Source organism: Embiotoca jacksoni, unplaced genomic scaffold (genome assembly GCF_022577435.1).
Source record: "Embiotoca jacksoni isolate LCO1_2020_lvr unplaced genomic scaffold, fEmbJac1.0.p SCAF_10, whole genome shotgun sequence".
NCBI lineage: Eukaryota > Metazoa > Chordata > Actinopteri > Embiotocidae > Embiotoca > Embiotoca jacksoni.
Window position 1 is genome coordinate 6,594,251 of NW_027185230.1, and position 27,475 is coordinate 6,621,725.

General features: G+C 43.8%; 2 protein-coding genes across 2 annotated transcripts; both read right to left on the reverse strand.

The window, feature by feature from the left end:
* Positions 1 to 3,993: 3,993 nt before the first annotated feature.
* crkl (v-crk avian sarcoma virus CT10 oncogene homolog-like) lies at positions 3,994 to 15,719 on the reverse strand. The gene is made up of 3 exons (XM_069162978.1): positions 14,387 to 15,719; positions 12,752 to 13,226; positions 3,994 to 6,576 (listed from the first exon to the last, which is right to left on the reverse strand). The coding sequence occupies exons 1-3, from the start codon at positions 14,695 to 14,697 to the stop codon at positions 6,442 to 6,444; spliced, it is 921 nt and encodes a 306-aa protein (XP_069019079.1). The 5' UTR covers positions 14,698 to 15,719; the 3' UTR covers positions 3,994 to 6,441.
* Positions 15,720 to 20,835: 5,116 nt separating this feature from the next.
* ccdc74b (coiled-coil domain containing 74B) lies at positions 20,836 to 26,746 on the reverse strand. The gene is made up of 7 exons (XM_069159502.1): positions 26,259 to 26,746; positions 25,343 to 25,390; positions 24,779 to 24,896; positions 22,364 to 22,559; positions 22,161 to 22,261; positions 21,984 to 22,043; positions 20,836 to 21,750 (listed from the first exon to the last, which is right to left on the reverse strand). Exons 1-7 carry the CDS (start codon positions 26,551 to 26,553, stop codon positions 21,624 to 21,626), a joined length of 945 nt encoding a protein of 314 aa, XP_069015603.1. The 5' UTR covers positions 26,554 to 26,746; the 3' UTR covers positions 20,836 to 21,623.
* Positions 26,747 to 27,475: the final 729 nt, after the last annotated feature.

Consider the following 27,475-nt stretch of genomic DNA (forward strand, 5'->3'; position numbering starts at 1 on the left):
CAGCTGAAGTCATGTGCAGCATTACACAACGACAGTGTACTTAGAAAGGGTAAGAAGGAGCGAGAACAATGGAGCAGTGAGACTCTTGTCCTGGAGTGGTGCGCCTGACCTGGTAAAGCGATGACAGACAGCTCGTGTGGAATTACCATCGTTGTCTGGCATGTTTCCCCCCAGCAGAAGGCAGGAACGTCTGCGCTGTAAATGTTTTACAAGAGACAGAGGGAGAGAGGTAGAGAGAGAGAGAGAGGGAAGCCATATCTGGGACATTTAAAAAAGCTTCAGGGAGCGGACAGTGCAGAGGAATTTTCTAGAGCACACAAACTGACGTGTTTTGTGCAATACATTTTTTTTTTTTTTTTTTTTTTTTTTTAAATGACATCACAGTCGGAAACGTACACAGAGGCATAAAATGGTATCAAACCTGGAGCAGATACGGGTTCGGTCGCCTATTCATTGACATCCGACGTTGTTCGCTGTGAACTGTGACATCGTGCTCACAGGATACGGATGTTTGAACCTCCCGGATCATCCACGAGGATCATTCTGGCTTGCTTACCCCCCCCCCCCCCCCCCCCCCCCCCCCCCCCTCCAGGTACAAGTAATCTTAAATCCTGGAGGTGACCTGACCGTGCCAGTAACAGTGCTTATTCATCTGTTGGTTAAAAACGGTTAACTTTTTAAAGTTGGCAGCATCCAAACGAATGGGAAGTGATAACGTCAGACTCCCATCTTCATTTTCATAACTCCAGTGAGTATTATGATGAACCCGATAAGTCTAATTTGAATTTTTGTTTGCGTTTATTAAAACGCGTCGCTTTTGGTGGTTGAGATACAGTCAGCGTCCAATCAAAACACAGGAAACTTGGCACGCCGACGTGTCCGTATTTTAATGTATAATGGTCAACCATTTTTTTTTTGATTCATTTTGAGGAAATTCCATTCACCCCTGAGAGATTAAAAACGATTTTTTTTGTGTGTGTGTGTGTACCTTGATTATTAATTATTATATTAATGGGCATAGGGGGGACCTTTATCGACCTTTACCTTTTCTTATAATCCGCTACGTCATTGCGGTGAGGTGAATCTTTGGTTTTGACTTGTTTGTCTTGACCGCAGCAGCAGCAGCAGCAGCAGCAGCTCATGTTCGATGTGGAAATAATTGTTTGTTTTTCTTCACCATTTGAACCTTCGGCTGTTTTCTGTGTAATTTCACTGACGTCAGTTTTTAAGCTCACGTATCAGTTATTGTTGTACCGTTCATGCTGTATCTTGTGGGGTGTTTTTTTTTTCAGGACAGTCCAGGCTGTCCAGATTTTTCATTATTTCATTTGATAATACTTAGATTTTTTTTTTTTTTTTATGTTAAGAAAAACTACTTCTGTTTATAATTGCGTCGAGGAAATTGTCTGTCAGTAAAAGAAGGAAACGTGTGTGGGACCGCAGCAGCAGCTCGTGTTCGATGTGGAAATAATTGTTTGTTTTTTCTTCACCATTTGAACCTTCGGCTGTTTTGTGTGTAATTTCACTGACTTCAGTTTTTCAGCTCATGTATCAGTTATTGTTGTACCGTTCATGCTGTATCTTGTGGGGGTGGGTTTTTTTTCCAGGATAGTCCAGACTATCCAAAATTTTTCATCATTTAATTTGATAATACTTAGATTTTTTTTTTTTTTTTATTATTATGTTAAGAAAAACTACTTGTTTATAATTACGTCGAGGAAATTGTCTACAATCTGGCAATATCTAAACCGTATTTTGTGGTTCAGATCTTGCGATGAATACTAATATTCATCCGAGAAGAACGGGTGGGAATTTGGACACAATTTGGGTTTGTTTTTTTAAAGCGTAATAAACAAGCAAAAATGAACACAACAGCAAATTCCTTTCATTGTACGTTCAGCCCAGTTTCTCTATAAGTGACTTGTTTCTCTGCTGTCTCACAGAACTGTAAGAACAGCGTCGTTTTAATAAGATCAACGGGTCCGCCTCTAAAGCAGGGGGTGGGCAACCTTTTTGGCTCAAGGGTCGCACTGACTTTCAAAATGTGACGGCACCAGATGCGTACGTATCAAACATAAACATTAAAAAAAAAAGGCATTACAGTGTTAATACTTACATTCACTTTCAGTGGGAACGGTGTTGTTGATCACCCTTCTTTGCCGGCGCGTCGAAGCCTGGCATTGTTGGTTTTTTTTTTTTGTCGTGGCGATTCTTCAGAACAGAAAGCGGGATCCGTCGGGGTGCTTTGTTGGTGTTCGTCACACTAAAAGTCTGTTCGCACGCGTACGTAGCCGCCAAACAACGCCAGCGTCCCTCCTCTGCGCGCCGTCTTCGGGACGTTTGGAAATTTTGGCCGCGCTTCATGAAGCACAAAACTCATCCAGTTTAAGAGAGTTGAACTTCTCCTTTAAGACGGCGTCACGCTGGAGATCAATCGGTTCCAACTGCAACTCCCGTGGCGCCGTTTCAGGACGCCGGCTGAAGGGACACGACGCCGGCTGAAGGGACACGACGCCGGCTGAAGGGACACGACGCCGGCTGAAGGGACACGACGCCGGCTGAAGGGACACGACGCCGGCTGAAGGGACAAGACGCCGGCTGAAGGGACTTGTCAATTTTTCCAAAATCGGAGAACCGATGGCAGAACTCTCCGTGCAGGTCGTCCAGTGATTTCCTGTATTTTTTTCCCCCACATGTCGAGGGGCGTCTTTCAGCGTCGCCGGCGTGGGGGAAACAAGCGAATGATTTGTTTGACATTTGCTTCTGAGGATAAAGCCGGCTCGGTTTTGAAGGCTCTTGACGTTCGTGTACATTTTCACGCACCGACCGGTCTTTCCCCCCCGTCGACTTCCCGTTCGGCTCGTCCCCCGCGCGTCGGCACGTCCACGGCAAAAGACGAATCACAAAGCCGATCCGTGTCACTCGGCTCGGGAACATCGTCGGCTTTCTCAAGTGGCTCCGAAAACGAGATCATCTCCCGTTTTGAGCTCCCCGACGCTCGTCGACGTACTTTCCCCAAACTTAACCCGGCGGACGTCGGGAGCGGCGAAGCAAGTCCCGGTGATCGGCGTCCGTTTCTTCGAGAAACTCAACAAACCCCCGACGACGTCGGGCGAGCGTCCTCCGAGGCAGCCGGAGCCTCTCGGCGAGGGATTCCACGGCCAAAAACTCCTCCCGTTATCTCCAAAAAATTGTCATGAATCCCTCTGATAAAAATGAAAAGCCGAGCGGTGTCCTTTATGTCGCCGCTTTCGTCCGGTGCCGAGGAACATAACGGAAATGACTCCGCTTTTTTTTTTTGTTTGTTTAGCTCGCCGGCTGAGTCTTCGTCACCGTCCCGCGTGATAAGCTCATTTTTTTTTCCAACTTTGTTGTATAATTATGATATGATTTGATTTGGGCAATTCTGTACCGATCTTCGGCGGGCCGGATTAAAAAAGACCAAACGGGCCGGGTGTGGCCCGCGGGCCGTAGTTTGCCCACCCCCCCGCTCTAAAGGCAATGACGCGGTAGGAGAATAAGGCCGTGCTGTTCCGCGCCAACGGTTTCCGTTGACCGCCGACGGGTACCGAGGAGTCGCGGCTCGCTCGTACGCGATCGGTTGCCACTCGCGTATTCATATTTCGGGGGGGGGGGGGGGGGGGGGGGGGGGGGGCGCTACAGAATGTCATCCCTGCCGCCCGCTTTGAAAAGTGCTGAACAAACCCGGGACGTGTCCCTCTGAAACGTTGCCCTTGAAAAGTTTTCCATTCCCCATCTGCCGGGTCAGCTGACTTTCTTTTATTAGCATGTCATTAAAATTCATTAATTGGCTTCCTTTCTCCTGGGCGCAGGCAGAATCAAAACTGGAACTGTCAAAAAAAAAAAAAAAAAAAAAAAAAATGAGAGCGAGAGCCAACCGTCCCGTGCTCCAGATACACGAGCCGGCGAATGCCGAGCCGCCGCAAAACACCCGCCCCGCCCGCCCGCCGACACGACACCACAAAGAGCGAGTTAAAGAAGTAGACGTAAATTTTATTTACTCGTTCTGTACATAAAGGGTCAATACCAGCACAGGTGTTAACCATGGGAAATATTAACACATGTAAATGGTATAAGAAAATAAAAAGGCACAATTTTCAATTCTTAAGTAAAAGACAGGCTTTCCTAGAATATGAGAAGAGAGCACAGTAATACTGTTAATGCCATTACAAAATAACTCTGAAGCATGAGAGAGAAACAAAAACAAAAACAAAAAAAAAAGCAAGTTCACCTCAAGAAAGGGAAATAATCAGGGTGTATTGCTTAATTAGTAGATTTCATTAAGCTCGACATGGAAAAAAAAAAAAAAGCCCATCGTGGTTTGTTCGCGCAGACCACCGGGGCGGGAATCGGAAATGAGAGAAACCTTTTTATCTAAATGAGGAAATAAATGACGTGAAAGCAGCATTGGGCCAGGTTCAACCATCTCCCTGGCCAAGAGGTCATGCACAGAGGCAACCAGCAGGCATTTTCCCTTTTGTAAAATGTCACCTTGGGTACTTTTTTTGTTTCATACCGTCGCTCATTTTTAAACAAAAACAAAAACAAAAACAAACAAACAAAAAAAAGGCTCGATTTCAAGAAGCGGACTACAAACTGACCGGGAAAAAAAAAAAAGGGAAAATATAAGGGGGAGGGACTGGGGGGGGGAGGACTAAAAAGCTGCTGAGCAATGATTTAAACAGAACGTCTAAAAGGAGAGACCGGGGGGGGGGGGGGGGGGTTCGTTTAGGTTTACAGCGGGAATTTCGGCTTCTGCGCCGTTTGCGCGACGGCTTCGTCCTACTGATCCAACACAGCTGGCTGCAGCACGACGTGAACAAGTATCGCTTCCACGGCTTTAATGGGAGTCTCTTCGCACGAGGACTCGTTGTGCTCGGACAGAATATTTCAATGACTAAAGCTGGTTAAAAAAAAAAAAAAATAAAAAAATAAAAATCCTACACGGATCACGTTGAAAACACAAGGTTGGAGATGGGGATCGCACGCGCTGACAGTAAGATGTATCCTCACTCTGAAAAGGCATTAATGGGATCTCATTGGCTTGCCGAGACGCCCCCCCCCCCCCCCGACCCGACACCACTAACGGGCGGGAAGGCTTCGGTCCTCGCGCCTCCGTTGCCGCGGGACACCCGAGTTAAGTCTTGGGGAGTCAGGACGCTTGTGGGGAAGTGCTGGCCGGAGCTACCGCCGTTGCTATTTTGACTGTTACAGGAGACCCGTTGGGGAAGCGTGGCGCTCCTCGGCAGAAAAGTTGAAATATCTCTTTTAGTATTCGGTGCTGTTTGCACTAAAAAAAAAAAAAAAAAAAAAAACTAAAAAAAAAACCTGCTAATCTCTACGCAAGTTCAGAATAATGAGAGTAAAGAGGTACACGCAGAGGTACGCCTCGAACGTGCGCGTCCCAAAGGGAAAAAAAATAAAAATAAATCAAAATAAATTGTTGATCATCTGGCACAAATAAGAAAACGAAGAAATCACATATGGCCGTGTCATGTCTTATCAACACAAGATAAATAAGTCTCATCGGCCAAGCCGGGTTGGAGAATGGATGGGATAACGGGATAATGGGATGTACTGCGTCAGGTTACATCTTCAATCCTCTACAGACCCATTTCTTCCGTTTACTCCTGACCACATAAAAAAAAAAAAAAAAAAAATCAACCCTAAGCACTCATGGCCACTAAGTATGCGCACGTGTGTGTGCTTGTGTAATGGTTAAGGTATAACAGTGACTTGATTGTTTGGGTGAAATAACATTAGACTGGCTGGTTAGCTCCTCATTGCTTCAGTGCTCTCCCGAGTCCGTAGGGATATTGCTTTTCCCTATTTCACACAAGTATCCGCACGTCGACGACACAAACACGCACCAACATTTTCAAAAGTCCCCAAGACTTCGAACATAACAAACATTCGGAGAAATCAAATCGAAAAGAAACAAACAAACAAACAAAAAAAAACAAACAAAAAAAAAACAAGACACGTGATGTAATATGGGAAATATCCAATGTGAACACACATACAGACACATGCACTGATACACACACACACACACACACACACACAAACACGCTTCGACACGCTCACACCGATGCCCAGCGATCTGGAAATGAACAGGACACTTAATGCGAGGAGAGGAAAAAAACCACTGCCCAGCCTGGGACCAAGATGTGGTAAAGGGACGTGGGAGAAGTGGGGTCAGGTTGTTTTTTTTTTAGTTTGGAACTGATGTCCAGAAGCTGTAAACAGTCAGAAAGCCTTGCAAAACGGTTGGCAACATCAGGAGGGGTTGCTATCGTGGTACAGCCCCAAGCAAGCAAAGCACATCACCGTGACGCTGGCGGAGGAAGGTGGAGGCGGCCAGCGAGATTCAGGTACACGTCGAGATTTGGCGAGAGGCTCCGGTCAGCCTCTTTAGGGTCAGTCACTCTCGTCCGGATTCTGGGGGTCTATGATTTTGACGTGGGTGAATGGGAAGAGCCCCCTTCGTCCGTTCACCTCCCCCTCCCACTGACCGCTGATGTTCATCCGCGTAACCTTGACGATGTCTCCAACCTGAGGAAAGGAGGACAGGAGGCGGCGTTACAGGGAGGACGTGCGCAGCACCGCAAACTGAAAGCATTTCAAAAACCGAACACAAGAATCGCGCACGGCGGGGCTTTCGGCGCGACGGGGACCACGACGAGGACTCGCTTTTGCACGCGTTACACAAACCTGCGGTGCAAATAACGATCCGAGCTGGGAACGTGTTTTCAACTTCAGTCGCGGGTTCAGTTCCCCCCCCCCCCTAAACGCGTGCGGGTTATCTGGCTTTTCTAAAAGAGACGAGAGGGGCCGCGTCATCTCGAAGGTGCTTAAACGTTCGGGTCAATTCACGCACACCTCCGAACACGACGTGCAAATGAAACTTTGTGCTGAACCGACAAGGAGAGCGCAGCAATTGTGCCAACGAGCTGCAGTCTCATTTGAATCACGAGTCGTACTCGGAGCTGTTGTAAAGGTTATACTTTAATACGGTTCGATGGAAGTTGCTTTCTTAAATGTGGAAGCACTATAAATGTGAGCAGGACACACACACTTCTGTATGCACTATACAGGATGCACTCAGGCTACAAGAGCTCTTCTGTCGCAGGCAGATAAATAGAAACTTCCACGTCGTCAGGGCACCAAATCTCTTTTCACATGTAGCTTTTATTTTTGTATTTTTTTTTTTTTTTTTGCACGCACGCACGCACGCATGACTTCAACCGAGCCGAAACACTGCACGGTTGAGTGTTATTCAAAAAGTACCGCCGCCGGCAATACTGGTTCCTGCGCAACACTTTTACGGATCCAACTTTACAAAAATCCATTTTAACAAAAAGAAAATGACGTTACAAATTCGGGTACAAATCTTTTGAGCTCATGTCTAGAAGGGGAGAGTGTAACATTGGTTGTTTTCCGTAGCAGCAATTACAGTTGACACCTTAAATACAAGCTTACCGCCAGATACTGCAATTTATCAATGTTTCTCACATGCCTGACGTGTAGATTATCAGTGGAAGATTTACCAAAGTGGACACAGTGATTATTATTATTATTATTATTATCATCGAGAGAGAGGCTGCGTACTGTAAACGTTGTTCCTCTCTGATATTCATGAGCTTTGAAGAAAGACACTTTTCATTGCCTGAGGAAAAAGCAAAATGCCTACGACACAGTGCTGATGTTTATTTTAAAACCGGTTCCAAAAATCGCGCTAACAATACACCTGCGAGGTTACACAACATGCAGACTGAGTTATTAATACACATTTTAAAAAAAAAATAAAAAAATTTAAAAAAAAAAAACGACTGTCAGGTCTCCCACACGTTTTACACTGTGGTTCAGACAGATGACGGCGGCGCACGGGGCTGTCGCTCAGATGGTTTGTGACACTGAACGTGACCCCAATCCGTTGCAGCCGTATGTTCTTTATCGGGATTAGAAGGGAAAACGTCTCCCGTCATCGCAACCGTGATTGAAAATTCAGCGCGAGGGCAAATAATTTGTAGCGTTGACGTGAAAGAGGCTTCAAGGGCATCCAGCCCGAGACATTATCTGTAACAATAATCCCCGATGGCACTCTGGAAAAGCTTCGGTGAAATCCGTCTGTCAAAAGAATTAATACATTTTTTTTTTTTTTTTTTTTTAAAACGTGCATGGAGTCGGCCTGTTTGAAAGAATCATGATGAAGTGAAGGTAGATTACGATCATTCAAATTCGTCCCGACAAGTTTTTACCTTATCAATTTTCATAAAGCCTAAATGTTAAATTGTATCTTGCTATATTTCAGGGATTAAAAGGCGTAAATCTTTGTTCAGAAGAACCTTTTTAAAATCCTTCAGTGTTCAGTAGTTGAAAGCCTACTTTTTAAACTTTGCCCTTTCGCACACTTTATAGGTGGACAGACAACTTTTAGTATATGAAATTTACTGTTACCATTAAAAAAACAAACCTGTTTGATCACTTAAAAGAGAGAATGAATGAACAATGTGATTATCACAATCCAGCAAAAATAGAAAAAAAAAAAAAAATAGCCTAACTATGAAACCCTGCCTGTCCTGAAGTGAATAAATAACGACTGAAAGCTTCTGCTTCTTGAACCTTAAGAGCCACGGCGCAAAACTGAAGGGTTTTTACTGGAAGCCATGACTTCTTCTGAGCCAAAGGCCGACAGATAGACGACAAACGATGACACAAGATCAGGTATGCGCTTTCGGTCCAAAGCAGGTTTTAGATCAGTAAATCAAAAACACCAAAAGTAGCAGCTGTTCAGTAGCTAAAACGTTGTGAATTTGGCTCCAATAAAACACACAGTATGAAGAGCAAAGCGTTGACAAAACAACATGGAGCTGCAGGGTTATGGCACTCGTCAGGATTGGCAAGTGGAGAAGGCCTTGCCAACAGGTTACTGATTATCATCATCATCATCATCACATGCAGAAATACAACTCGTCAGTAAAAATATCATGGAAATGCAGATTATTTTTAGAAACTACGTTCAATAACAATTCTATACCTGTAGGGAAAAACAAGAATCAATCTAATCGCCACTAAGGACAAGCCGAAAGGCTTGAAGATAAATGTTTTATGAAAAAAAAAAAAAAAAAAAAAGTAGAATTGTTACCGATAGAAAATAGAGGCAGGAATAATGAACAGATTAAGACCGGTTCCTCGGGAAGGGATTTCCTCAATACTCCTGTTTCAGGCTTATTGAGAAGAAGTGCAAAATAAAAGGCAGCCCTGAAGAGCAGCAATTATACCTGCGCCGCTATCCAGTGCATGTGCATTACAGGTGTTTCCATTCGCCATTCGGAAAAAAAAATTGGCATTTAAAAAGACAATTACGTCTTCATTTCTTAACTTGCAGCCAATAGAAAATGAATATACTCTCAAAAGAACAAGTTTAATAAATCGAAATCAAACACGTGCAGCACCGATTTATCCAAACTCCTTGACCTCTTGAAGTTCTGCCCGTCTCTCGGGCGGAACAGATCCGGCCTCGCTTTTACCAGCGAGGACCGAAGAACAGACAAGCTCGTGTTGACGGCGAGTCCTCGAATCCAGCACGCCAGAAACATCCGACGGCGGAAATTGATGTGAAACACGGCAGCAGGAAGCGAGTCTAAAGTTTGAAATGCGTAAAATCAAGACGTGCCGGACACGCACACACCGTCCGCCCTGACAGCTGAGTGTGCTGGGTCGGCACGGTCGACAAACGGGACGACACGTCCGGTGAGTCCTACAGTACATTCGCACAGAGCATGCAAATATAAATCATAAAAAGAGTGAAATTCTAAATGGACAACAATTAAAAAAAAACAATCCCTTTAAATCTGCTTCATATTTGACTTGTTGGTGAAAAATGTTGCTGAAAATGACCTGATCTCTCACACACTTGATTACATGAACACATGTTCATTTACACTTTGCATAATGCTCAGGAGAACAAAGGGTATTTTTTTTTTTGTGTGCTATTTTTCACTAAAGATAAATGGCGATTCTATAATAACTGGGTTTGATAAAAGTCAACACCGATTCGGCGCAAATTCTATTTAAAACGGTTCCGCTGTAGATCTCAGACCAGCTTGGAGCGTCGCTGGTAAACAGGGGAACAAAAAAAAAAGAAGCTTTTATTAACCCGCAACTAATAACTTGCGCCAACACTAGATTAAGCTGTTTAAAACAAGTTCACATGGCAGCAACCGCATGGAGCAGTTCATGTGAAATATTAAGAGTGAAAATTGTTTTGGGAATCAAAGCTGTAATGAAATGATTAAGATTCTTATGGCTCTTTTTTTTATTTTATTTTTTTTTTTAACAGGGAGACAATGCGTGTCTACACAACATATATTTAACTTGCACTGGAGACGCCAGTCGAGGGTTAATCTCTTTAATCTCTGGTCACCGAGTGTCTCCCGTCTGTAAACTGGAGCTCCGTACACTTCAGTGAAACACCGTCAAATTACACGGCGTAGCATGAAGTACCGAATAAAGTCGCGCTTCGATTGGCCGTTCGCACGCACTCCCTCTTTCCCCGCTTTGCCTTCCCCTCCGTCTCGTCTCGTCCCGTCCCGTCCCGTCTCGTCCTCTCTTGCATCTTGTCGAACGGCTTGAATGAACGCTCGCTTCTTATTTGTGTCGAGTGAAAGCTCCCTCGGCTAAAACTGTGGACAGAGGAGGGGTGATGGCGGGCAGCGAAGGGTGCAAACACCGGCCGGCCGATGTGTCTTTGTTGACCCGATTCACTGCCGCTTGGAATGACGTACTGGGCTTTTGGTTTTTTTTTTTTTTTTTTTCTGGAGGTGACTCTTGCTAGCTGTCAATTGTTTAAAAACAACAAAAAAAAAAAAGGAGACAAGAGAGAAGAGAGCAGAGAAAGCTGCCTGACCTTTGGCGCGAGTACGATTCACAGGGGTTTGCTCATGTTCCAGATTTACACTCGTTTCTATGCGCGAGTCACAGCGACCGAGTGCATCTCTGTATCCGTCTATAGCGGCCTAGTTTACTTCCTACATACGCTGACGAACGCTGGTGTCAGCGAATGGCGGCAGAGCCGAGACGCTTTCCATCCCCCCCCCCCCCCCCCCCCTCTCTCGCCCTCGGGGGGGAGGAGGGGGGGGATAACTACAGCTCAATCTGCAGACTCTTTTGGAGCACCGCTATATATATTTCTGCAGCGCACGCTGAGCATTACGTCGCATGTTTCGACATGTCGCCACAGCCAGAGCGGATCTGTATGAGGAACAGTGCCCCGCGGGCCAAATGCTGCGCAGCCGCGGAGAGCAGCGGGGGCCGCCGTCAGAGCTGCTGCCGTGAGCGGGAGGGCGTCGGGCAGAACGTCGGGTAGAACTGGGGCACACCGATCGCTCATCGGTGGGAAAGTGAGTCAGCGCACCGTGGACAGTCTCACCGGAGTCCCCCCACCCCCCACCACCCACCCCCACCCTCAATTTCCCACCAGCCAAGGTGTAATTTTGCATCATCATTCCAAGAAAAAAAAAAAAAAAAAAACTCAAACAGACGTACTACACAGATCTGTCACGCCTCCTCCCTCGCTTTAACGGGACGTCTCGTCCAATCGAAAGCCGGACAATTAGGGTCTCAGCTGCCGGACGCGCCGGCAACAGACGTGTTCGTTTTCGGTCGATACGGACAACGATCATCGCGCGGCCGGACGCCAGTGACGAGAGACACAAGTTGACCGCAGGTGAAACGCTTACAGATAATGTCGGATTTCTTCTGACAGAAAAATAGATTAAATTTTTTTTTTTTTTTTTTTTTTTAAATACACTTCTGTCTTCTGGTTATGCATCTTTTTATGTGACCACACAAACAGCAGCAGCAGCAGCAGCAGCGTGGTATTGTTGGGAGGACTGTGAAGAAACTTTCACACATTGAACCAGTAAAACTGCTGATGTAACTGTGGTCAGCGCTGGAGATTTCCCCTGTACTCCTGACAAGATACTTAGTAATGCAATTTCGACTTTAACATGCGGCGGAGCAATTACAGGAAATGGTGCAGTGACATAAATATTCTGCGTCTGGTGTGAAACTTACCATTTCGTTTGCTCTTTCAACTACATGATGTGCGTTTTTAAAAAGGGGTTGTCTGAGGTTGAGACATTTTCAAAAGTAAATGTTTGCCACACTATTTAATTCATGTGATTGATTAGCTTAGTCCCTGCAAAAGCCTAATGAACAAATTCCTTGTTCATTCAAATATATATATATATATATATAAATTGACATTGGAAATTATAAAAACATAAGCTGGACTCAAGCATCTTCTGTAAAAGAACACAGCTGAACATCTTATTTGAACCACACTGGGAGAAACGTTGAGTCAAAAGATGAGGCATTGCAGCTTTAAGCCGAGTAGCCTACGCCTTGTTGTTTCACGTACTTGGCATGGAGATTTACTGCATGATGTTGCATTGCAAATCAAAAGAAGGGCTGCAGCGAGGCATTGGTTATGTGACAAACTAAGTTGGGATTCTTTCATGACCTGAAGTTTGAAAATGTTCATGAAGACCAAAGTGTTTAACTGCAATATTTGATCTCTTAACAAGATCAGCAGCAGATTAAAGCATCATTTTAAGTCAGCAGATGAAGGCTGAAAGGAGCAAGGAAGAGAGAAGGGGGAAAAAAAAAAAAAAGGACACGGATAAAACAGGGGAGAGAAAATGGAAATTGATTTTTACAATACCTCTAGAGCCAGTGCTGTTTTGTCGTAGGCGCAGGGCACTCGTTTCTGGATGGCCTTCGCCATGACTGGGCCGTTCTGCATGGACGGTAGAGGAGGGATAACCGCGCCCGGTGTGCCGGGGGGCAACGGAGAGGGTGTCTGGGGCTGGGCGTAGGCGTGGACGAGGGCGTGGGAGGGCTCGGGGATCCCGTAGCTGTTGGAGTTGCGCGATCCGTGAGAAGGCTGGCCGGGGTGGGGGGAAGGTCGTACCAATTTCTCCACGTAGGGCACGGGGATCATCCCGATGCGTCCTTCTTTACTCTTGGCGCTCCACCACTGCTCCTCTGGCTTCTCCAGGATGATGAGGATCTCCCCCCTCTTGAAAGGAAGGTCCTCGGCGTCGCTGCCAGTGAAGTCATATAGAGTCCGCACATACTCCAGGTTCTCCTCTTGGACAATCGTCGGCTGGATGGGAGTGCCGACTGTGCTCGGATATCTTGGCAGAGGAAGTAGACAATTTGGTTACTGTCAGGTGGATAATATTGGAGCTGCAAAGATGAATCAATTCCTTTATAGGCAGAAAATGTATCAACTATTATGAGAGTTCATTTATTGTTTGGGTCATTTTTTGAAGGGAAAGTGCTCAACTTCGGTGTAAACAGCTTTTTTAAAATGTGAATATTTTCTGATTCCTAACGGAAACGGGATATCTTTTGGTTGTGGCGTGTTGGTCGGGACGAAACAAGAAATGTTATAGACTTCACCATCGGCTTAAAGTAACACTTGGGCGTCATTTTCAACATTTTCTGAAACTTTAAAGACCAAACTTCTTACTGGTTAGTTGAGAAATGGTCTTCAATTCAATCATTACTTGCAGCCTAGATTCTATATAAAAAAAAAAAGACCTCAGAAATTGCGCCACTAATAAAATCAGAGAGAAATGTCCCTCAAGCATTTTGATGTGCCTTGCCAAGGAATGTTGCATGTTCATTTTTACAACTATGCTGCACACAAGTAGGTGGAAATAAAACATAATATTAAAAAACAAAAAAACAAATCAGGGATTGAGGTACTACTTATGGTTATTTTTTATATTAATAAAGGTGTCTGTCATTTTCTCGATTAATCAATTGGCTGTTGGGTCTTTGTAATATCAGAAAAAGGTGAAACGTGTCAACCAGTGTTTCCCAAAGCTTAATATGCAGCCTAATATGTCGTATTTCATCCAGACCAACAGTCCTCAACTAAATATATTCAGTTTATGGTCGTGGAGAACTAAAAGAAGCAGAAAATATTCACATTTAAGAAGATGGTATCAGACAATCTTTGCATTTTTACATAAAAAAAAAAAAATTTGACTCGAGGAATAATTGATCATCAAAACAGCTGACGATTCATTCAAAAATCAGTGCCGAAGTCACACAATGAACGATCAGGTGAGGCTGTTAAACTAAAAAAACAACAACAACAACAGTGTTGGCTGCTGTTTATTTATCCAACCCCGGTGGCTTGGTACACAACAGACCTCCATTCACAACAGTAAACCGACTGTCGGACGACAATACCAGAGGCGCTCCGATGAAAACAAGTGACCTGAAAGTGGGTTAAGTTGCGTTTAAAAATAGCCCCCCCCGTCCCAACAGGAGGTGGACCTACCTGGGGGCTGGCTCTATCAGCGTGGTCGTGTCCAGGTAGTGGATTTTGTAGAACTCCAGGAGAGCCGGGAGGTGCTCGAACTCCTGGTCGCCGATCTTAAACCTCTTGCTGGGCAAAGAGTTGATGATATAATGGGACACTTTGGAGTTTTCCGACACCGACAGCACGTAGTCGCCGGGACAGGTCGACGAGTCTCGAACAAGAAACATGCCGTGTCTCTGTCCCTGTAACCTATTCTGCGCCTCTTGTCGCGACACGGGTCCAAAATACCAGGCGGACCGATCGGACGAGTCAAACCGAGCAGTTGACATCTCTGTTCACAACAACAACAACAACAAATAAGTTAATAGAAGTCTACAAGCACGAAATGGAGACGAGATAATAAGTTAAAAAAAAAATAAAATAAAAATAAAACGTGTGAGAGAGGTCGGTCAATCACAGCAACTGGTAGGACTCGGGGTGATATGCGGGGCACTCGTCGCCCTGTGAGGGGGGGGGGGGGGGTTTCTGCACACACAAAAAAAGCTGCAGGCTCCCGAGGACGTGATTTAAAAACAACAACAACAACCTGACGGGTTCAGAGACAAGCAGCTACCGACTTGATCCGACTTTGGAGCATAATGTGGTTCCGGTGTTCAGCAGTCAAGTCAAAAAGGGGGGGCTGAGCAGGCGGTCAAAACCTCTCCAGAGAAAATAAAACCTACGACAGGCAAACATCGACGGAAGTCGAAGCAGCGAGTGATCAATGAAGCTTCCCCTTTCCGAGAAAACACCCAGCTTCTCTCGTAATAATTGATCTCCTCCCGAGTCAAGTGTTCAAGTTACGAGAACGGAAAAGGTGGCCTCACTTTTTTTTTTTTTTTTTTTTTTTTTTACACCTGATAAATCCTCATGCCTGCGAAAGGTCGCCGGTAGCCTCGGGTGGAGAGCGCGCGTTAAACGCCCCGGTGTACCTCTCCTTTATTCTTACGCACGTCACGGAAATGCGTTTTTGAATCTCCCGTCTCGACTCGCGGAGTCGACTCTTGAGGCAACACGGCGGAAAAAATGGCGGCGGCCCCGCAACACGTCTTCACACAAAAAAAGGATTTCACAGCCGCGGCTCGTCTCCTGCGCGTGCATTTCAGGAACTGAAAGCGTGTGCTGGAGCTCTCGCGTGCATATTTCCTCTCCCCCCGACCGCTCACGAGGGATCCCCCGGCTTAACCAACTCTATATTTTATACTTTTCCCCTTTTATTTCTGCTCGTCCCCCCCTTCACCCGAAGCCGCCAGAAGTGCGAGTCCGAGACCGAAAAAAATGGCGACGGGAGGGCAGGTCCCGCTTTCTGTGTGCACGTCACTGACGCCCGGAGGTGGTGGTGGTGGTGGGGGGGGGGAGGAGGGAGGAGGGAAGAGGGTGGGCGGGTGACGATGACACGGACAGCCCCCCCCACCCCCATCCTCCTCCTCCTCCTCCTCCTCCTCCTCCTCCTCCCACCACCTCCGTGTCACTCATGTTTCCGTGATACAGCTGGAGAGCATCATGACAAACGACAAAAAAAAAAGAAAAAGTGTGGATGCCATTATCACAGGGCAACATACAGCGAGACCAAACGCAGTGCAGGCCTATTCGTAACAGCGGCACTGCTCAAGTTTGTCTCCGCTTCTCTATTATTCGCAGCTGTCCAATTTCATTTCTTCTTTAAAGCAACTGGGGGACGTTTTTTTTTTTGTTTTTTTTTAAACACATCTTCATATTGCATAACTCAAGAATATTACAAAATCAGCTCTCGCACATCTAATCAGCTCTCGTACATCTCGTATGTATATGGAGGCAAGTTGCTGCCACAGCAGAAACATAGAAAAGCGAGACCAGTATCATGTTATGATGTCAAAAGTTTATTGTTATAACAATGTTTTTTGTTTTTTTTTACATTAGAACAAGACGTTTTCACTTACACGATATATAACTTATCACTTTATAACAATAAACTTTTGTTGTTATAACAGCTTACTATTTACAAGTTATAACAACAACAACAAAAAATGTCCTGTTATAATGTGATGAGTTGGTCTTAGGAAAAAGGGGAAATGTCCCTCCAGCTGACCAGTGAGAAATGATGCGATGTCACTTTCCTCCTCATGATATTTTAGACATAACGTTCGTTGTAATGCGTACAGGCTTGACGTGGTAAACTATTGTCTGTAATAACAAGAAATGAAACGACAGCGAGTGCAGTTGTTTGGCCTTTCAGCAACGCTCACGTACACCACCAGGTGGAGCCGACCGCGAATCACTGGTCGAAAACAACGCATCGTATTTTACAAGGTAGCTAAAATAGCTCTTAAGTAAACACGGTTGGGGTAAAAAAGTCCAACATTTGCATTTGAGATGAAGTTACGTAGAAATATTAAGTGGCATAACATTAAATAAGTATAGTCTAAGTACGACAAAACCCTTTTTACGTACAGCTCGATGTTTAGATATATGATTCTGAACATGCAGTCATGTCTGACAACCCTGATGTGTTTCCTGAGAACAACGCCTGTCCTGTTTAACAGGAACACTTTTCAATGAGCATCTACTGTATTTAAGACAGGATTGTCTTTGTAGCTTACTTCATCTCACGGGTTTAGAATAGTAATTTGTAGTAGCCTGATACCGTTCACAGTATATTTGTTCAGTCAACAGCTATTTGAAGGTGCCAGTAAAAAACTTGTACATATTTCCCTATTTTCATTTCCTGTTGTTCTTCAACTTCCCCTCCATTCAATCTCACAATAAGTAGTATCTGGCACAGAGATGTGATACACTGATTTTTGCCAATGACACCAAATGCTGAAAGGGAGACAGTGAATTTGAAATGCAGGAGGCATGGCCTCCAAAGAATCCCTATAATAAAACGTAACACAAACAAAACAACGCGTTCACAAAAACAAGCCGAGTGCGACGAGCCACCCGGTGGAGTCGCACAACTTCTGCTCAGTGATTAAAGTCAAATATATAAAGAGGTAGCTGTGTTCCTGTGGTGACTGAGGTTTCAGTGACCGTGTCTCATGAGGCTACAGCTGGCACAGAGCAGCTCTCATCGCTGCGACACTGCCTGAATGTTAATAGATTTGCACCCACTGGGTCTTAACGGCTAAAGCCTGCCAATTCCCACATCGCCACAAAGATGCAGTGATGCAACAAGTTGGAGGGGGTGGGGGGGGGGAAACAACACACATTTAACCTCCTCAGAAATATACGAAAATATGCTGATGTCCTGTGCAGGACTTTGACTTGAACCTGGTGTCTACCTGTGTTATAACCATCTATTTTAATTTAGTTACTACAAAGTGACACCGGCCATTCATGAAGATGGACGTTTTGTAGGAGCTCATGATTTTAACATCTAGATAATTGCGGTTTTGTCGCCGTCATGAGTCGGAGTCGTGACATACCCACAGTATGTGTGACCTGCCGTCAAACTACACCCGACTGAATAGATGCTCACTGGAAACTTCTTTCAAAACACCACCACCTAGTGGGTGCATGAAAGTGACCATTTTTGCTTTTCATCCAAGCACAGGTTTTACACTCTCTTTCCATTGCAGACTGGTAGCGCTGTTGCAGGGAGATGAGATGTTAAACACCTTGACAGATACGTGAGGTGTAAAGAACAACTGCAGCCTCGAGCCTGAGCACAAATGCAGAGGGTACGTTGACAACTCCTGCCAGGGAATAAAAGGGTATCTTGCTGACTCCGACAGACACATTTAGGAGGAAAAACAAATGCCTGCCTGAGCTCACGCTCAGGATTAGTTTTCGTATCATTACCTCCCGGCTGTCACTTCTGTATTAATAATTTGCCTTATGGGCTGCAGCCACACGAGGCTCAAATTACCAACACAAAATACTGATAAAACCATTATCTTTGTCAGGAACATTACATCAGTGGTGAAGATTTTTCCATTTGCACAGTTATCAACTATTTTTTTTACAACAGTTCTTATTGTACCTTATTGAGAAACCTCCTTTACATGTTATTCAGTATTTTTTTTTCAAAGGGAACACTGAATTCATTGAAAATGAAAGGAGAGCTTTTTTTTTTTTTTTAACGTATTACCATTACAGGTTGTTTCCGACCACACCTTGGCATCAGAGTGCTCTGTGCATCTAGTGGAGGCTCGGTGATATGGATTTGTAGGATGTGTGGGAGCTGAGCATTGAACTGAGGTGCTGAGTGCTCATTTTAAGGCTGCTGGTTCAGCCATCCCCTTAATCTATTGTTGTGGAGACTGATGGTAACGTCTTTGTGATATGGCTGGAAAAGTGTAAATGTGTTTTCAGAGCAGTGCGAGTACCGTGTAGATGACTATGGTCGGCATTGAGCGGTGCTCTTTTTGGTTACTCTGATGTACTGCAGAGGTTTCATAAGCAGTGAAAGATCATTACCTTCCATCTCTCAATCTGCTTGACTCCAATATCAACACGTCTTTGAAAAGTTGCTCGACAAAAACAGCTCTACACTGTTTCTAGTGAATGAGTATTAGTTTACCAGATTACAACATAACTATTTGATTACGAATTGATATGTCTAAGCCTCGCTAACTCGGGTTCATGCTGGGAACTGTCTACCTTGCCTGGCTGCGTGCAGTTCTTAACTTGCCCCGCGTTGTTGCACAATTACAAACTGGGTTTGGATTCGTGTTATGAAACTAGACCAAGTGCTTTTAAATTTGTTGACCTTTGCACAACTGCGTACTGTCCCATTTCAAAGTGTTTTAATGAAGAAGCTGTAGAGCACAGTTTCATTTCTGAGGGAAGTTCCCCACTGTATGTTAATATGATAGCTGGTGATATATTTATTTCAGGACACCGTTCAATCTTAATCCTGTTTTAGACATAATGGTTTTGTTTATGACGCAAACATGCTCTGTCAAACTTTGTGTACGTGTTGCAATGAGATTATTTTTATTTAATTCACTTTTATTTCTGGCTTTTTGCAGAATAATAACAACAACAACAAGTTGTGTGCGAAGTAGGCTTCTCCTATGCAAATATATTGTAATTATGTTATTTATAACATTTATCTCAACAGAAATTTCAAAAGAACATTCATCTACTTCACAGTTCAGTTTGTTGTGTCTTCCTGTTCACTGGTTATAAAACAACCACTTCCTCTTAGTTATAGCTAAATTTAAATATTTTATTTGTTACACGTGTCATTGTAGCATGCTCTGAAGGATGTGTGGGTTCAGAGGTGTCAAACCAGGCTATCAACACGCCGCACTCAATTTTGTTTTGGCCACCAAGTGTCTTCACACATCTTTAGTGGCGAGTTAGCAGGAGTTTTCATTTTTGTGCAGTATTTGTAGAAGCCGACAAAGCCTCTTCAAAAAAAGAAAGAATACAGAGGACGTAACATGAGTCAGAAAACAATGAATCTTAAATATGAAAGTTCTGGGCACTCCAGGTACGTTTCAATTCTGGAACATGACAGAACTGGAGGATAACGGCTTCCTGGTAGCTTCACGTTTGAGTCTTCTCAAATCTCTGGCAGTTAATTCGGGCCTTTTTTTCTCAACACGTGTCTTGCGACGCTGTTGACTATTTGCAACAAAACGTTAGATGGTTCTGTGATCACGCCCCGATATCTTAGCACTTTCAAGAGCGCCGCGTCCCTCTGAAAGACTTCTTAAAATTTCTGACTTCTCAGAGTGTTAAATTTCTTTTTTGGCCCATTTTGCCTGAGGAAAAGAAGCTGCCTAATAATTATGCACACCTTGATATAGGGTGTTGATCTCCTTAGGCCACACCCTCCCTCATTACACAAATACACATCACCTGATGTGCTTAAATCCAATAGGCATTCAACTTTATACAGCTTGAAGTTGTATAAATATGCATAGAAATGATGATATGGTCAAAATATTCACTTGCCTAATAATTGTGCACACAGTGTATGACATAAGTGTGAAATATGGACACAATCTCCTCCTCTGTTCCTGAGTGATAGTGCTGAATAATGGCCTAAAAAGTAAAAGGAAAAAAAAAAAACACAAAACATTCTTATGTCACGGTGATATAAAATGTAATTCCGTTCTATTAGATATTTATGTGAAACTTTAGTTTATGACTTCCTAAGTTATGGCCACATCCATTTGTGATGTCAGTGACCTTTGACCCCCAAATTAAAATCAGCTCATCCTTGAGTCCTCAGTGGTATGGCACTTAAACTGTAATAAACAAACTCATATTTTGCATTGGTATATGTACGCGGAAAATGGCACGAACACAATTATTGAAGGCAGGGAAACCCGTTACTTATTTTGTGTCATATTCTGGTTTATAAATACACAGCTTGGCATGCATTAAATGATAAAGTGTGCACACCTTTTGCTTGCAAAAAAAATAAATGCACTCTGTGATGAGGCGCCCTTTCAGCCTGGGAAGACAAAAACACGAGAACAGAGCTATTTTGCTTCAGGGCTATTTATTCGTTTTGTGTTAATCTTGTATTTACACTGCAGATACAGTTAACACTTGGCCAGTTGAAGCTCGACACGGCTCCATACCGCATTGACCGATACAAAAAGTGCCTGAGAAAAGCTCTCCTGTTTTGGTTTTTGAAAGTGATTTTTAAATTTGCTTTGTTTTGTTTTTGCACTGAAAAACACATGGAGTTTTTCTGCTGGTGTACTATTTAATACAAACATTCTACCATTGCAAACGTGCAGCGAAAACTAGATACTACCTTATAAAAGTTTAAATGTCCTAAAATGCAATGTTTGATAAAAAATATAAATGAACAAATGTACCACTTCCAGAACAATGGTAGAATTGTGTTCTTCTTATTGTGAGCACATTTTTAAAGCTCGTATGTCTATAGCCCTTTATTTGTTTCATTTTTCCAATATTACCTGTGCTTCATGAGTAAATTGCTTTACTTACGGACCTTTTTATTATTTTGACATGTCATAGTAGCAAATGTAGATTAATGACGGCTGTATTCCAATTCAGGGAGGTCCTGCTGCTGTGCATGCTGCTTCACTGTCACACTTAATGGAAGTGAGCCATCGTTAATGTTATTAACTCCACCTGTGCTTTTCCTGCGGTGAAAAGTCAAAATGTCGTTTGGAGTCATCTTTCAAACATCAAATTATGGATCATGAATACTTCAAATTGATATCCCTCAATGAGAACCCGACTACATTCAGTCATTTTTCGTAGGAACCATTAAAAGCCTCACGCCGTGGCGGTTTTGATCCTGTCACTGCGCTGTCCTTTTGAAGCGGTCTCTCTGCACAGCGCGGGTCCTCCTCTGTCTCTCTGCGATGGTGGAGCTGAGGCTCTGCTTGAGGGCTGGGAGGACGAACCCACACTGAGAGGGTCCAGACCTGGGAAAGGATATCAGGATTTAGCCAGTCTGGCTCTTTGACAGAAAAAGAAAAAAAAAAAAATATATACTCCGTCTTGGGTTACAAAAGGCAGTTTGGGGTAGTACGCAACCACCTTTTGTGAAAAGTAGTATTATAGAGGTTTGATCAGTCTGTTGCCCACATCAATGAAAGGTACAGGCAAAGGAACAGAGCACCTGTTTCACACAGAAAAGGGAGACAGATTTACATACGTGTTTTCTCGAAATGACTGAAGACCCAGTTTTGGAAATGTCTTTTCTTCTAAAGATTTCCTGAAACGTACAAAAAGATACAACTCATTATAACATTGTAGTTTAAAAAAAAAAAGAAGAAAAAAAAAAAAAAAAAGACGCGTCTGTTGTTGATGATGAAAGATAATGTCACTTTACCGAGGTCCGTCAACAAGGTAGGCCTTGGTCAGAATGTAGTTTTCTGGGGTGATTTTCTTGCTCAAAACAATATCTTTCAGCAGTGCCTTGACATGAATGATCTGGATGACACAGAGTTCACGTAAATATTGTTAATATTCACATTCCACCGCACTGGACTGTAAATGTATTTAGACTGACACTGTTCAACGACGGGTACGTACTTCCTGAGACTGTAAACTGTTGGCATTGTAGAGCTGCCGGATGATGACCTCACACTCCTGCAGGGTGGGAGGGCGCGGTGGACGGGAGGGATTGCTGTGAATTCGTAGAGGCTGCAACGAAGTAATGAGGCGCCCCTTCGTCTCCGCGCCGGCGTCCTGCCCGGCTGGGCCCGGGGTTTCACCGAGCTCTCCGAGGCTTGTCCACGGCAGTCGATGAGATAATGTCGATTAAAGGCAACATACAACCTGTTCAAGGCAGTTTTGCTTGTACACACCTGGCTGCTACATCGACGGGTCGGAAACACGAGCCAGTTCAATTTGCTGGCTTTGTTTGTAAGGCCAGACCACATTTATAATGTCTTGTATTGACAGAATCCGGCGAGTACGTGCTGATCAACCTGAACCATAAACAGCTGTATAAAAAAGGTTATGAGCAAAAAAGATTTGAATAATATAATTTTGGATGTTCTTTGCATCTCTGTGTGATTCATTGTTTCACAAGCTGGCTGCAGGCAACTGCACAGCAGGAAAATAAAGTACGGCCTTTGCATAAACAAACAGTAGTTAACAGCCCGGACATGAAGAGGCAGTGGCTCATTATTAAACAAATTTAACTTGGTACTTGAAAGCTTAGAAATCCTTTGGAATTCCTGCATATATATGACTTAAAACATCATACATTCTTTTATACAAGCCGTAAAAGTAGATAAAAAAAAAAAAAAAAAAAAAAATTAAACAAAAAAGACAAAAATATAACATGAGCCGTGGAGGAAAATGACCCCAGTATTACTTGCATATCTATGAGTGGCAAAAATATGTGAACCTCAAAAATTAGCAGTAAATTTGAAGGTGAATTTATAATCGGGGTTTTTTTCAGTTCAGGGGATGATGATGAGCTACAAGTAGGCGCCTTGTTTTTTTGTTTTAAATAATAAACAGAAATCTATCAAAGTACGAGTTTCGTAGCACACATTTGCGCGTGTCATGGCATGGAAAAAAAAGGAGATTTCTGATGACGTCTGAAAAAGAGTTGTTGGTTCTTATCAGGCTGGAAGAGGTTATAAAACCATCTCTAAAGCATTTTGACTCCACCAGTCCACAGTCAGATAAGACTGTGTACAAATAGAGCAAATGAAAGAGCATCACCCTCATCCCAAGTGGGTGGAACGACCGAGATCGCTCCAAGAGCGAGGAGTGTGAGAGTATGTGAGGGGCCTCTCTCATATCGGCTGATGTTAATGTTCACGTGTCCGCCATCGGGACGAGACTGAAAAACAACAGTGCGTATCGCAGGGTTTACAAGGAGGAAAATACTGCTCTCCAAAAAACATCGCTGCCCCATCTGCAGTTTTCCAAAGATCACATGGAAGAGCCAGAGGATTATTGGAAAAATGTTTTGTGGACAGATGAGAAAAATTGTAAAATTTTTAAAGAAGTTTTTAAAGTTTTAGTGTCTTAAATGAGAAGCATCACGTTTAGAGAAAGAAACACACTGCATGATAACCTTATCCAATCTTTGAAACACGGTGATAGTAGTATCATGGTTTGGACCTGTTTTGCTGAATGTGGGACAGGGCGGCTCGCTATCATGGATGGAAAGAATGAATTTTGAATTATACCAATAGATTCGAAAGGAAAATGTCAACATTGAATCTCAAGAGAAAGTGGGTCATGCATCAAGGAGTCATTCTACCAAAGAATGGGTCAGGAAAGAATAAAGTTATTGTTTTGGAACGACCAAGTCACATCCTGACCTCAATCTAAAAGAAATGCAGAGGGTTTCCAAGCGGGCAGTTCATGTTGAGTTGAAGCTGTTCTGTCCGGAGGAATGCGCTAAAATTCCTCCGAGCGGATGTCCAGGACTGATTAACAGTTACTGTAAATGTTTAGTTGTAGTTCAGAGGTATTTTGTATGTTTTTGTCTCATTTGTTTATTTGGGTTCTCATTATTTACTTTCAAGTCTTGTGTAAAAATCTGATGATGTTTGAAGTCCTATTTATACAAAGATATAGAAAATTCAAAAGAGTTCACAAACTTTCAACCACCACTGTCCGCAAAGTATAACGTGAGAAGAAACACAAACCATGAATCCCAGTAGCTACAACACGGGACTGAAGACTGGAACCTTCAAACAACTGACACACACCATTTACTGCCTTTTGCCTCTTGATGAAATGGTGTAACTGTGGTATACGACTGTCTCTGCCTCTTTTGTCATCATATTCATGCTGGTACTAGTACTTAAAAAAATAAATAAATAAATAAATAATAATAATAATAATTCTAGTGTGTGCATATCTCCTGAAAAAAAAACCCACAAAAGCCATTCTGAAAATAAAGTCACTCTCCATCAGCATTGAAGTAGACATTGCAGGTAGGTCAAATACTGATGTAAAAAAAAAATAGAAATTCACCTAAGAGCCTGGTCCTGGAGGGGTCGAGTGTCCTGCAGCGGCTCCTCCAGGTAGAGTCCAACATGGGCTTCCCTGCCCTGAGTGGGTGGTCTGACGTCTCGTCGACTGTGTGTTAGTGCTAAAACAAAGACGATAGAATTCGTCAGCTGCTGTGCTCTAAATGTTATCTGGCACAACGAGATTCACGCAAATTAAAACCTCATCAGTCTAGCATGAGATATTAAGAACAATAACCTCCATACAATTAAGAACGAGGTCTGGGAGACATCGTAATTACACACAGTTGGATAACACTACAACGGACGGCAATTTTGCCTTCCATTTATACTCGGGTTTGATTGTATTGGGCCGTTGCTGGTAATCTTGCGAGTCAATCAACAGGACTCGTTTTTGGTACCGCGGTTAAAGGATTTTAGATCTCAGTACATTTAATATCTCAACAGAAACATGAGAGATTTGATCTATATCGGTCACGTCCACTTTAATCATCCCAATCCTGCGAGAACACTGGCTGTGCACAGCAGAGCACACTGACAACAATAATAAATCAGGATTACATCTTACCTTTTCTGCTCGACTTGGGACGCTCCATGATCAGTTTATACTGCAAATCTGCAACATCAATGACAAAGAGAGGTTGAGACTACGATACGCCGCGGGGATGCACGGCCCCGGCAAACAGCACCTGCGCGGGTGAGGGGGCTCTGCTGGTGCAAAGACAGATGACTGGGGCCTCCAGGAGGTGGGTGGTGAATGAGATGCCGTTATATGGATCAGCACAAGGCCGGTTCTCCAAAAGTGACACCGGATCTCTGTCAACCTCCCGCTGAGAAACCCATCAAAACCCCGGAGTTGCTATGCGACCACCATACCCAGATTGAATGTCTCTCTTGTGAGCACCTGATCGGGAGACGGGCGGGTCCTGGTCATTGAACATGGATTCATTACACAAAGAGTTAAAGAGTCGTCCACACCTCGAAGAATGATATCAATTCTTTGGTTGGACTGTTTTCCCTGCCGGCCCATGAAGATATGTTACTACTGTGGAGTTTCCCACTGGGAATATTTATCTATTTATCAGTCGACAATGAAACAATCTCAGAGTGGCCAGATCAGAGCATTATTGAAAAGTATGTTAAAACGAGCCCTCTTTTGATCTTTTAATTAAAAAAATCCGTGTTCCTGTTTAATTTGATCAGCCTCAATTTTTTTTTTCATTTCTATCTACCTCCATCCCGTAAAGCACTTGAAATAGCACTTTTCACAGAAGTAAATATAAAGTTTACCCACTTTTTAAAGATCAGCACGAGTTAGCACCATTTTTTAAAAATATTTGTTCCTTTTCATGTCATTTATTATGAGGTAAGACATTCAAGTGAACCCCTTCAAACAATGGTGACAGTAATCACTAGTGATTATGAATACTTTCTGTTGCCTTATTGTCTAATATTAATGTTCCACCTCACGCTGGTGCCTTCACCTTTATTCTTCCGTCTCAGATACTCTATCTCTGCGTGGAGCTTCTCCAGAGTCTGCTTGTGCTGCTGCTGCAGGAACTGGATGTTCCTCTCCATCGAGGCGACGCGGTGGTCCGTGCCGCCGGGACAGGGCGCCCCCCCCGCCGCCGCCCGTGCTCCTCTCTCGGCTGACGGGACAGCCGGCAGCGGCTGCCGTTGGCTCGTCACCAAACGTCGCGGTGCGCAAGGCTTCCCGAGGACCCCAACTCTGGTCCAGTGAGGCAAATGGCGCACCGGTGGGAGGTTGTTACTCGACATCGCTTCGGTTCACTCGACCGACGCACCTTCTTTGATCGCCCCGCTGCGTCTCCTTTTCCCCATTATATTCTAGCGTGAACAAGTCAACCTCATGCCAGCCCATGGTCGCCCTACATTGTTGAACTCGTCAGCTCAACCGTGTTGCTTGTAAACAGCTCTCGTGAGGCCCACCTTGTTATTTTTGAACTCATTTGTCATGCGCTCCGCTCGTACACAACGTTACCCTGACAACCGCCAGCGAGCGTTTAAACCCTCGTTACTTTCAAGCGAGCTGCGCGTAAAGCACCGCCTCCTCGGTTTGCATTGGCGGACCCAAACGCCAACCAAAAGCAGTATTTGAATATCAGCGTTTTGATTGGTGGATGTCGCTGGGGGCGGTACCCCGGCTTCAAAACACTGTCTGACGTTCCGATTTAAAGGCAACGTTATTTGTTATTAATCAGAGGGCTGCTTTAAACTACTTTAAATACTCTCATTATTGGATAGAATATAACGTGTTTTTTATACGTGTTTGATACTCACAATTAAAGGGGGCACTGAAATGAATGACAACCATTGCCTTTATGGAATATGAGTGAATACTAAAGAGAAATAAAACAAAACGGTGTATTTATGAAAACTACCCGGTGTTATGTGAAGTCAGTGTGACTTGTGTCGAAATCACGCCCAAACACTGATATTTTTTTCAATAGACTTAATGTGAAGTCACTAATATTCATTTTAATTGGTCTTTGCAGTTGGTTTAAGAAGTCAAATGCAGAAGAGCTCTACTGGCTTTGCCAGCCTCCTTTGTACAAGATCTAATAGCTACGGGCACTAACAAGAATAGTAGTTGTTAAACTGTGGTCTGGGGCAAGTTGAGCATCGCAAGGTTGAAGACTAAATAGATTCAACTCCTGAATACGATGACACAATTTGTCAG